At 38.3% G+C, this 12,844-nt stretch overlaps 1 protein-coding gene across 3 annotated transcripts in view; it reads left to right on the top strand.

Annotated features, from left to right (window-relative positions):
* CLIC4 (chloride intracellular channel 4) overlaps positions 1-5,278 on the top strand; it is a 112,033-nt gene extending 106,755 nt beyond the window's left edge. For all 3 annotated transcript variants that reach the window (XM_011955640.1, XM_011955641.1, XM_011955642.1), the window contains exons 5-6: positions 4,190-4,371; positions 5,094-5,278. In XM_011955640.1, coding sequence (XP_011811030.1) covers positions 4,190-4,371; positions 5,094-5,258 — 347 coding nt within the window. In that variant the 3' untranslated portion in view covers positions 5,259-5,278. The remainder of the gene's footprint in view (positions 1-4,189; positions 4,372-5,093) is intronic.
* The last annotated feature ends 7,566 nt before the right edge of the window (positions 5,279-12,844 follow it).

The raw sequence follows: 12,844 nt of genomic DNA, 5'->3' as shown, positions 1-12,844 counted from the left end.
GTAAGATCTGTAGAAAGGGCAGAGGACCTTAGGATCGGAAGAGCGTCGTGTAGGGGAGAAGATCGGACCCCCCCAAAAAAAAAAAAAAAAAAAAAAAAAAGTAATCCATAGGAAGGTAGGAGAGAAGAAAAGAACACAGAACAGGTGGACAAATAAGAAGTATATGGCAGATTTTAACTAGAGTTTTTAGTAATGACATTGAATATACATTATTTAAATATTCCAAAGAAAAAACAAAGTTTACCAACTGGATTAAAAACAATCTTGCTTATGTGCAAGACTCTCTCTCTCTCTCTCTCTCTCTCTATCTGAAACACATACATAAATGAAATGGGGATCCAGGAAAGCTAAAAATACAATAGTGTAAATACTAACCTAAAGAAAGCTGACAAAGCCACACTGACACTGGATGAAGTAGACTTTAAGGAAAGAAGCATTATGAGATAATGAAACGTGTTTCAGACTGATTTAAAAAGGTTTATCTACCAGGAAGATAAAATAATTCTAAACTTTTGTTACCAAATAACTGGCCTGAAAATAAAAGCCAAACTGACAGAACTAAAAGAGAGAGACTAATCCGCAGTCACAGTGGGGATCTTAACTTACCCCCTTAGTAACTGTTAGAACCAACCGCAAAAGGAAAACAATGAGAAGACAAAATTGAACAATACAGTGAACAAATTTAATCTCATATATGTATATACATATCTCACTGTACTTCACAATATACTTTTGTTTTTCAAATGCACATGGAACAAAATTGATGGTAAAGCTGGGCCATAAAACAAAGCTAAAAACTTTTCCAAAAAAATTGAAAACATGTGGAATGTTTCTCAATCAAAGACAATATGATAGATATCAATAACAAAAGTACAGCTAGAACTGGGCACAGTGGCTCATGGCTGTAATCCCAGCACTTTGGCAGGCTGAGGTGGGCAGATCACTTGAGCTCAGGAGTTCAAGACCAACTTCAGCAACGTAGCTAAACCCTCTGTCTACAAAAAATACAAAAATCTGACAGGTGCGGTGGCATGTGCCTATAGTCCCAGCTACTCAGGAGGCTGAGGTGGGAGGATCACTTGAGCCCAGGAGACGGAGGTTGCAATGAGCCGAGAGCGTGCCATTGCACCCCAGACTGGGTGACAGGAGTGAAACCTTGTCTCAAAAATGAAAAAACAAAAGCTACAGCTAGAAAGTTTCTACATGTTTGAAAATTAACTAGTATATTTCTAAATAATCCACAGATTGAAAAGGAATAAAGGGATGAAAATACAGAATGTCTACATTTGTGAGATATGGCTCAAACCGTGCTTAGAGGGAATTGTATAGTTCCAAAAGCCTATATTAGAAAAGAAGAGAGCTCAATATTGGTGAAGTAAAAATTAGAAATACTAAAGAACAGAATATAAGGAAGTAGAAAACAAACATGACATTGAACAAGGAAGCTAAAAGCTAGTTCTTTGAAAAGTCTAACAAATAAAAAAAATTGTTAAGTCCTTGACAAGGAAAATCAAGAAAAATGAGAGAAGACAGCAAAAACCAATATTAGGAATGAAAAGGAAGATTGCTACAGATGTTCCATTAAAGTGATTTTTGGAGGATATTATGAAAATATTTATGCTTATAATTTTGAAAACATTGGAGAAATTTACAGAAAGTACAGTGTAACAAAACTGACACAAGGAGGAATTAAGTATGTGAATATTCTTATATCATTTAAATTTCTTATAATTAAAAAGAAAACTCCAGATCCAGATGGCTTCACTGTTGAACTCTTCCAAGCATTGGAGGAAGGAAGGTCATACTTGCATATACCTTTCCAGGGAACAAAAAGGGAATACTTTCTAACTTGCTTTTTGAGGGCAGGGAGACTTGATACCAAAATCATATAAGAACATCAAAAGAAAGGACAATTTCAAGCCAATCTTTCTCAAATATAGATACAAAAGTCTGAAACAAAATATGCCAAATCCAGCAACATAACAAAAGGTAATACAACCATGTTGGGTTTCTCAGGAATGGAAGATTGTTTAAAAATTCAAAAATCTGGCCTGTTGCAGTGACTCACGCCTGTAATCCCAGCACTTTGGGAGGACGAGGGCAGGCGGATCACTTCAGGTCAGGAGTTCGAGATTAGCCTGGCTAACATGGTGAAACTCTGTCTTCTCCACAGGCTCTTCCTCCTACCTATCCTTTAAATGATGTTCCTTAGGGCTTTCTCTAGGCCTTCTACTTCTCCTTTACTCCATGGTTTCAGTGTTCATTTATGTTCTCATAACTTCTAAACACATTACTCCAGCTTAGTTTGTGACACTTGAAAGCGTATTTGTCTGTCTATTGGACATCTCTATTCACATGTCTTACAGGCACCTCAAACTCAGCATGTTAACCTAACTCATCTCCATAGCGCCTAAATCTGCTTCTCCTTGGGAAGGTAAATGGTTCAGTAATGACACCAGCATTCACCCTGGGAGTCTTTACTTTCTTGACCAGCGTCTCTGTACTACCCTCTGTCCCCAAGATCTAAACTCTCTGAGGATAGGAACCTGTTATGCTTTATTCAACAGTGAATTTAACAATCCTTAGAATAAGACTTGGCATGTAGTAGGGGCTCAATTATATTTTGTCGAATGCATCTTCCCCCCTTTCTCCATATTCACTGTGGTTTCTGAACTCTGTTAGTTTTTATCTCTTAAAATCTATTCATTCCTTTTTATGCCTTTTTATGCCCTTACCTAACTAAGACTACCATGTGTTACCTGGACTACCATGAAGGGACCAAAGGCTGAGTGGGTGGCTGCAATTTGGAAGAAGAGGTTTGGGGTTAGGACATATGTACATTGCTGGTAAAATATCTAAGACGCAGCATGTAAGCCTTTACCTTTTTCCTTAAAGGACACAACTGAATTCAGACTTAAAACTACATGGTTTGCCACCTCATGATATTTAACTTTGTTTTGTGACCAGTTACCACAGTCATCTGTGTAAGTTCATCTATTCTGAGAGAGGAGGGGAAGGTGGATTGGAAGTAGAGGATAAGAAAGGATAATAGAAGGTCTGTTTGTTGTTACTCCATATTTTTAATGACATTGCCACCCCCTTTCTGCTGAGGGCCACTAACCTTGACTTTCCAGATACACGGTGGTGCTCTGTCCCACGTTAATGAATGCCATCAAAAATACGGAATAACAACAGACGTTTATTATCCTTTCTTCTGAATCTTGACAATCAGAATCATGACAATCTGAATCATGACAATCAGAGCAGCTTAATCTATTTGGTTAAAGAAGCTCCCAGTTCAGTATTGAAAATTGAACTCTTTGACCTTTGTGTTTTTTGTGTAAGATAGTGCTATTCTTGGCTTCCTGTGAATTATAAGACAGTTTTGAAAATCCCAGGTTTTCTGTTTGGATTGTTTGAATTGGTATTTCTTAACACATTTCTTGCTGATAAATCAAAATATTCCCGGGGGAGCAGGAATTAAAAATGAGGGCAATAATCTGTCTCTAAGATTTTTTAATCCCTAGATTTGAATTAATGTGCTTGCCTTTTCTCATCTGTTTTTCCAGTTTAAATGTCAAATGTGTTGGAGCATTTGTGTTCATGTGTGGGACATGTAGTTGTTAGCAAGTTTTTTTTTTGAGACGGATTCTCACTCTTTCACCCAGGCTGGAGTGCAGTGGTCCTGTCTTGGCTCACTGCAAGCTCTGCCTCCCGGGTTCACGCCATTTTCCTGCCTCAGCCTCCCGAGTAGCTGGGACTACAGGCACCTGCCACCACACCTGGCTAATTTTTTGTATTTTTAGTAGAGACGGGGTTTCACCGTGTTAGCCAGGATGGTCTCGATTTCCTAATCTCATGGTCTGCCTGCCTCGGCCTCCCAAAGTGCTGGGATTATAGGCGTGAGCCACCGTGCCCGGCCAGTTGTTAGCAAGTTTTTTACAAACACCACTGTTTGACATTATTATGCTTATTTATACTTTTACCTGAACAAACTTGTTTCATCCCCCACCCTATCACATAATTAAGCTCTAGGAGAGCAGGGGCTTTTTCTGTATTGTTCTTAGTACCTTGTGTCAGAGTAAACATTTTTAAACAGTTACTCAAAGAGTCATGCTTCTACATGCGGGCTTGAGTGGTTTTCCTTCTTATAGTATTCTCACCTTTTTCCTTTTCTTTTCCCCCCAAGCACTGGAGAGGGGTCTCCTGAAAACCCTGCAGAAACTAGATGAATATCTGAATTCTCCTCTCCCTGATGAAATTGATGAAAATAGTATGGAGGACATTAAGTTTTCTACACGTAAATTTCTGGATGGCAACGAAATGACATTGGCTGATTGCAACCTGCTGCCCAAACTGCATATTGTCAAGGTAGGTCTGAGGGGGTGATGTCGCATTGCCATTGCCTTGTATTTACTAACATGGCATTTCCTTTGTGCTCAAAACATTCCTGGTCTTATATGACTAGTTGTTTAACTCAATGCTGTTTAGGCAATAGTTGAAACACCCTAGAGTTAGTTAAATGGAAAATTATGTCTTAAAATTGAGGAATATAAGAAAGATGAATTTTTTTTCTGTGACTGCATAAAAATTCAAAGATATCATGCATGACTTTGAATTGGAGTTTGCCACACTGACTTCTGTTGTCAAATTCTGTTCTGTGATCACACCTGGCTTTCTCTATTCAAGGCAAAAAGTACTGAGCATTTATTATATGAGACACTGGGCTGGGCACATTGTTAAATAGAATAATAATAAGCACTAGTTGTAAATAAAGGCCTAAGATAACAAAAACAGATCTAAAATAGTGTATGTGTGTTGTGAAGTATTTTCCAGTGATTATACTCGGCTATCTTTCTGGGTGTCCAAGGGAGTTATTTGCAGTCACTGTCACACTTCTAAATCCCTGATGTAGCTTGCAGTCTTGGTCATTATTTAAAACTGGTTAGAATGATAGTGACAGACTTCTTTTCAAATAGAAGCAGTTCTCAAAGATTTAGAGCATTAATTATTTGCTCCCAAATCCGAGATGTGTCTAGCTTTACAAGACATGGAAAATAAGTCTGTTAACTTTTGATCTCTTTGTATTTCAGGTGGTGGCCAAAAAATATCGCAACTTTGATATTCCAAAAGACATGACTGGCATCTGGAGATACCTAACTAATGCATACAGTAGGGATGAGTTCACCAATACCTGTCCCAGTGATAAGGAGGTTGAAATAGCATATAGTGATGTAGCCAAAAGACTCACCAAGTAAAATCGCGTTTATAAAAGAGATGTCTTCATGTCTTCCCCTAAGAATATGCTTTCCCTAACAGGCTACTCCTTCTTATAGAGCAGAAATTGTATTTTGCACGAACATGCAGTTATTAAAGATTAGGATCAAGGATAGACAAGGTATAGTAGTTATCTTAAAATATACACTCCAAAGCAGTATTATCCCCTACCCGGGTTCCCCTGTCTTTAATTTGGAGACACTCCACCACAAACTCTTCACTTTAGAGGCAGCTTGCCATCTCGCAGGAGCCCTCACCGTTGTGTCCATTCACTGTGTATAGATGGCAGAACTTTTGAGGTGCAATGTTTAATTGTTAAAATAGTAGCCACGACTTTATCAGGCAGCCCCAAACTGGTGCATAATGCATGGTACAAGGAATATTTATGTATTTTTTGGAATTTTGTAATATTTAGTAAAAGTATATGAAAGGATTGCTACTGTATCAGAAATACTGTTTCAATTTAGTCTATCCTGGATATGTACTAACGACTATTACCACCAGAGAAGAGAGCTTTCTACAAAAGTCACTACAGATTTTGCTATATTGCTTTGTAGATAGATTTTTACTTTTGCCTAAAAGTATTTATCCTTCATACCAATTGTAACATCTGACACCATGTAGAAGCTAAAAGTTTAGAGGGAGCGAAGGTTTTCTCAAGACCTTCCTCAAGCATTTTATCTTTATAAGAGAAATTGATGGGCACCTGATACTCTGTCTAAATATGTTTGATTATATGTGTTTTGCCCTGTGCCATTCATTTGGAACATTATTGCTTTCTTTATTTTAAAAAGCTTGTTTTTAAGTAATCATAGAGCTTGCTATTTGTACATCTTTTGAGCAACACTACATAAACTGATTTTTAGTTGATTTAGCTATAGCAGTACAATGATTAGTAATGTAAAAATTAACACAGAAATTAACCTAAGGAATGAAGGGCGGGTTTGTCAAAATATCAAGTGAATTTTTATTTCTAAAGTACATTTAATGTGGATGACCTAAAGAATCATTATCCATCCTATATAAAAAAAAGATAAAACACAGGTCACCAACTTTCTCAGTTCACCCCATTTACCTTGTATAGAGGATTGTTCATTCCTTTGGGACTAAGTTATAGTTATGATGAGTGTGTCTTTACTGTAGTTTTGCCTGATCTCACTCATTGCACTTCCTGGAGTTAAATTTTCCAGTAGCCATGTTGAGGAATAGCACTCTGCATGTTTTTGTTTTGTTTTTCGGGGTTTTTTAAAATTGAAGTCCTAAACCAGGGATTATTTGTGCTCTAACAAGGGAGGATGAACTTGCCGAAAATAAAACTTTGCTATGTATTTACTCTTTTTTAAAAGACAGAAACAAAACCAGACTTTCTAAGTACTACTCCAAAGACTGTGATTGTGACTATAATACATTTTTGGTAATTTTTTAATACCTAATTTGTATAGGAAGTGCTATTTCTCATAGGCCGTTTCTTGAAATTTTAAGTTTATTGCTTTAAAAGGGCAGTGTTTCTCCCACTTTGATATGCTAACATTTAGTAAGCACTGGCTTTATGGAAGCAGCTTTTTATAAGTGTCCTGCATTTTTTGAACCTATCAGTAATTAGCTTAGTATGAAAAATAAGAAAATCTCCATGTCGTATCCATTTGGCTTAGGGAGATTCTTTACCATACCTTTCTTAAAACTCTTTATTGCTTATCAAAAGTTTGAGTACCTGCTTTGTTTTTTTTTTTGGTAATTAAATATTGTATGATTTATCTGGTTCAAGGAAGAAGCACTAGTCAGTTATCTATTGAGAAATTATTTTGCAGTGGTTTTAGTGGGTGAAAGTGTCCCATCTGCACCAGTACACAGGCAGGCATTATCACTCTTCACCTACTTTTTAAATAGTGGCAACTTGGCATTCATTCTGGTGATACTGAACCTTGCCTCATAGCTTAAAGTATAAAAAAGATTCAAGAGCAGTAAGGTTTGTTCTTTCCAGTGCGTGGTGGACCGAGTGGTGCAGGGTGGAGGGCTAACAGAGAAAAGAGCTCCATTCTTCAAAATACGGTGATGAAAATTCATTTTGAAACTCAAATATTTTCATTTTGGATATTCTCCTGTTTTTATTAACCCAGTGATTACACTTGGCCATCCCTCTAAATGTTGAGGAAGGCATGTCTATTGTGATTTTGATGAAGACAGAATTATTTTTCTCTGTAGAAAGACAGATACCACTTTATCAGGGAAGTTAGTCAAATGAAATGGAAATTGGTAAATGGACAAAAGCTAGCTAGTAAAAAGGACGATCCAGCAACATGCTTTAATCCCATTGTATGTTTGTGGAAAGAGCATAGTTTAAAATCTTGAGAAATTTGGCACATAAAAGTTCTCATAGTAGACAGGTCATGCAGTATATGAATTGACATAATGGAAAAATCTGATTTTATTTTTACAACTAATGAATCCATTCCCCTTCATTTAAACACCTTTTGTGTTTTACTTCAGTGAGGAGATTGGAATTTGAATGGATCTGTTTTCCAAGAGATTCTGAGAAACTTTTGTATTCAACAGTTGGAGAGCTCTCTATTCTAGCTGATAAAACTTCCCTTTTTTTTGATGTAGATGCAGATATTCTGTACAGTTCTGTTGTCTTTTACTAGGACTGTTAACTTTTATGATGTAATTCAAATAAGATTTTATTTCTTGGTAATTTTGGCTTTCACAATTTATCTTTAAATCCTTGAGCAATCTGTATACAATTAAGAGATTTCTGACATTTATTCTTACACTAAGTGAATCAACTCTAGGATTTAGGTGTGTTAACTTTACTTTTGTTGTGTTTTGAATCTCTCCAGAGTTGCATGTAGATAGCATTTATTTCTGTGTACTTAAACCCATTTAGAAAATAACTACAAAGTAAAAATGTAGAGGAAATATAAATGTATTTTTTCATGAACATTTTGATACAAATTTCATCATTTAATGATTCACCAATTTCTTGCATTAATTTGAATTAAGCATTTAATTCAAAGAGAGGGGAGCATTCATTATTGATATATGTGGGCTTTAAAAAACTCCATCCTTTATAAATAGTCAAGGTTTGGGCCACACAAATTATATTTTTATCATGGAAAAATTTCAACTCCTCAAGCCATCATGTTGAACAGAATTGGAGTATTTTCTTTAGAATTTCTTGAACAGGCAAATGAAAGCTTATTATAGGATGCATGTATTTTCTTTTCTCTTTGGAACATCAACACCAGTATATTGCTGGCAGCTATGGTATTAAAAATAAAGTATATTTTCACTATCATAAAGGATTCTTTTTCCCCCCCCATGAAAATAAACAACAACTTGGGGTAAAAGTGTTTTGAGACTACTTTTTTTTCTGTGGGTGATTCAGCACATTTAATAGGTTAAAGGAAAAAAAAAACCGTAAGATCATTTCAATAGGTACAGAAAATAACTTGATTAAAATATTCATGTTACTCATTCTTAGCAAAATAGGTACCTTTTTTTTAACCTGATAAATTTTTATTGAGAACCTATAGCAAATGAAATAGAAGCTAGCTCTTTAAAGTCAAGAATAAGACAAGGTTGCCCTCTATCACAGCTACTATCCAGCTACTTTCACAGCTACTTTCATAGCTACTTTCACAGCTACTTTATTTAGAGATATCCTAGTCAATGCAGTAACATCAGTGAAAGGAGTAAGGAATGGAAAAGAAGCAATAAAATGACTGCCCTTGGCAGGTAATGATGATGGTGATGGTGTGTGTGTGTGTAGAAAATCCAAAATAACTTACAAATACTAAAAATAATTCAGCTGGATTTCTAGTTGCAAAATTGAGGAACAAAATTTAATGTAACTACTATATACAAATAGTAACCACATTGAAAGCCAATAGAGAAATTGGTAACATTGTTTTTTTTCTGGAAGAGAATTGGGTGCCTGAGGTAAATAGGTGGGAAATTATCAAGGTATACTTTTAAGTTTTTAGAAATTGGTAAATATATTACCTATTCTAATAAACAAAGTGCTTTAAAAAAAGAATAAAGATCCTAAGTGATTGAGGATCAAATCAAACTGTGCAATTCCTAGCCAAGCATGGTGGCTCATACCTGTAATCCCAGCACTTAGGGAGGCCAGGGTGGGAGGATTACACGAGGCCAGGAGTTCAAGACCAGTCTGGGTAACACAGCAAGACCTTGTCTCTACAGAAGAAGAAAAAAAAAAAAAAAAAAGCTAAGTGTGGTAGCATGAGTCTGTAGTCCTAGCTACTTGGGAGGCTAGGGAAGGGGGATCTCTTGAGCCCAGAAGTTTGAGGCTGCAGTGAACTATGATTGTACCGCTGTACTCCAGCCTGGGTAACAGCAAGACCCTGTATCTTTTTAAGTGCAATTCTTTATGGAGAAGAGTACAAGACATTATTGAAAGGCCTAACAGAAATTTGTTCAATGGATAGGCATACCATATTCATGGATGGAGAGCTCAAAAGCATGAAAATTTAAATTCTGACTATTTATAAATATATTTTCCAACAAGATCCTAACAGGTGTTTTTGGAAACTAGATAAACTGATTCAAAAATTCATATGGAAGAGTCATGCCCCCAAATAGCCAACATATATTTGAAGATGGGGAAAGAGAACTTGTCTGACAAGATACCAAGACTTATTAAAAACTTACAGTTATTGATGGGTAGGATATAGGTCACAGCAACACAATACTACTGCTGCAACAACCATAAAAAACTATTAAAACACCAAAATAGGCCAGGTGCAGTGGCTCAAATCCCAGCACTTTGGGAGGCCAAGGCAGGCAGAATCACCTGAGGTCAGGAGTTTGAGAGCAGCCTGGCCAACATGATGAAACTGACTCTACTAAAATTACAAAAAATAAATAACAATAGTGATGGAAGGAAGGTAAGTGGAGTTAAGTACTTGTAAGATTCTTACATTATTTGGGAAGTGGTAAAAGTACCAATTTAAGAAAATGATAATCATGGATAAATATCAGAATTTCTAGGGTAACTACTAAAAGAACTACAAGAATAAATAAAAATCCAAGACTCAAGGAGAAAATGGCAGTTTTAAAAAAGAAAGGACAAGAGGACCAAATGAACAAAAGATAGGACAAATTGGAAAAATGGCAAAAGGTTAACTGTAAATCCAACACTGTTAGTAAATTCATGAAATGTAAATGGGCTGAACAATGTTAAGTGTCAAACTGGATAAAAAAATCAAAACCCAATATATGCTATTTACAAGAGACAAATATATGGGCTCAGAAGGGTGAAATTAAAGAATGGAATAGTTAATTCATTGACACAGTAAGTAAAAAGAAAAGATGTGACTATCATACAAAGTAGGTTTTGAGGCAAGAAGTGTTACTGGAAATGAAGAAGGATGTTTTACAATAGAGGATATTGATAATCATGAACAATTTATTCACTATGAAAATGTAACAGTCCTAAATTTCTGTGTATCTAATAACACCTTTAAATAAAATAAAAATTGACTAAGCTCAAAGAGAAATAGTCTCCAATTTTGAGGACAAATTCCTCCTCATAATTGGAGATTCTTAACATAATTCTCAGTAACTGATAGAACAAGGAGGAAAACACGTGCGTGTGCACATACACATGTACACACATAGGAATAGCAGAAGAGAGAATAACAACCAACTGACCTAATGGATGCATATGGAACCCTATATCCAACAACTGCAGAATGTACATTCTTTTCAAGTGTATGTGGAACTTTTAGTGAAATAGACCATATGCCGACCCATAAAACAAGCCTCAACAAATTTCAAAGGAATGAAATACAAAATACGTTTTCTGACCACAGTGGAATTAAACTAGAAATCAATAGTTGAAAGATACCAAGAAAATCCCTAGAATAAGGAACTACTTACAGTAGCGTACAACCCACGCTGATTTTTTTTTTTTTTTTTGACAGAGTCTCACTCTGCTGCCCAGGCTGGAGTGCAATTGCATGATCTTGGCTCACTGCAGTCTCTGCCTCCCAGGTCCAAGTGATTTTCCTGCCTCAGCCTCCCTACTAGCTGGGATTACAGGCGCCCGCCACTGTGCCCGTCTAATTTTTGTATTTTTACAAATACAAAAATTGTAACCTATTGGCCAGGTTGGTCTCTAACTCCTGACCTCAAGTGATCCACCTGCCTTGGCCTCCCACAGTGCTGGGATTACAGGTGTGATCCACCACATCCTGCGTGAAAATCTAAAATTTTAAATTGAACACACGTACTTATTATATACCAGGAACTATTCTAAACACCTTACATATATTAGTCTCTTTAACAATCCTATGAGATAGAGACTATTCCCATTTCATGGATGAGCTGAGGTATGTGGAGATTAAGAAACTTGCTCAAGAGCCTGGGAAACAGCAGGACCTTGTCTCTACAAAAAAAAAAAAAAAAAAAAAAAAAAAGCGCAGTATGGTGGTGAGAGCCTCTAGTCCTAGCTACATGGGAGGCTGGGGCAGGAGGATCGCTTGAGCCCAGGAGTTCAAGGTTGCAGTGGACTATGATCGTGCCATTGCACTCCAGCCTGGGCAACAAAGCAAGATCCTGTCTCTAAATAAGAAACTTGCTCAAAATCCCACAGCTAGTAAATGACAGTCAAAGTTAGACAATATAGCAATACGCAGATAGTGCTCAGCAGTCTTTTTAAAAGTGTGTCTGCTTTCCTCCTTGAAAGAGTGGACTTGGCTCCCTGGCCCCTGACAACTAAGGTAATTGGTTGTCAGGTAAGCAGAGGTCCAGCTGGAATATACAGATTCTTTAAAAAGAAAAAAAAAAAAATAGAGACGGGATTCTGGATCTGTTGCCCAGGCTGGTGTCAAGCCCCTGGCCTCAAGCAATCCTCCTGTCTCAGCCTCCGAAAGTGTTGGGATTGCAGTCGTGAGCTACCGCGCCCGGCCAAGAGCACATTTGGTTTGTCCTGTGGTCTCTCGCACCAAGCAGGAAGTAGAGGTTCCTGGCCCAGAGGAGCCCTGCATCCCCCACCTCCTGCTGCAAGAGGTATCAGCTGGCCTTGTCCCTAAAGCTGGCCTTCCTGCCGAAGTGGCCAGCAGGGGCCGCGGTTCCCCTCCTTTCGGCGCCACTTCTGCAAGCAGGGCTGGGACAGCTGCAGGACCTCGTCAGTTTGGGGAGCTGCCAGACCCGATCTGCAGCGTTGTCGGCTTCCTTCCTCTTTATCAGATCTGTCAGGGCTGCTGCGCGCTGCGAAGGCGCCTCCGGCCTCCTTCCCTCCTTCCGGTGTCGAACGGACGCTCTCCTGGCGCCGCTGCGAACCGACACCTCCGCGCCCCGACACCTCCGCGCCTCCCCCGGCGGGGCAGGGCAGGGACCCGCTCGCACCCTCGGGGGGGTGGGGTGGGAGGTGCCAGCGGTATGGGTGTGACGGAGCCAGCCAAAGTCCACGCGAGGTCAGGTCGTGCGTGGGCCTCGGCGCTGGCACTTCTGCACGCCCCTGGTTCTCGGCCCGCCACCGGCAGCTAGAGGAAGCGCTTCGCCCGCGGAACCACAGGGCTGGGCGGCGGTTGGGTCGCGGCAG

Source organism: Colobus angolensis, unplaced genomic scaffold, assembly GCF_000951035.1.
Source record: "Colobus angolensis palliatus isolate OR3802 unplaced genomic scaffold, Cang.pa_1.0 Scaffold4, whole genome shotgun sequence".
NCBI classification, from domain to species: Eukaryota; Metazoa; Chordata; class Mammalia; order Primates; family Cercopithecidae; genus Colobus; species Colobus angolensis.
Note: the sequence above shows the minus strand (reverse complement) of the source record. Positions and strands in the feature narration are given on the sequence as shown.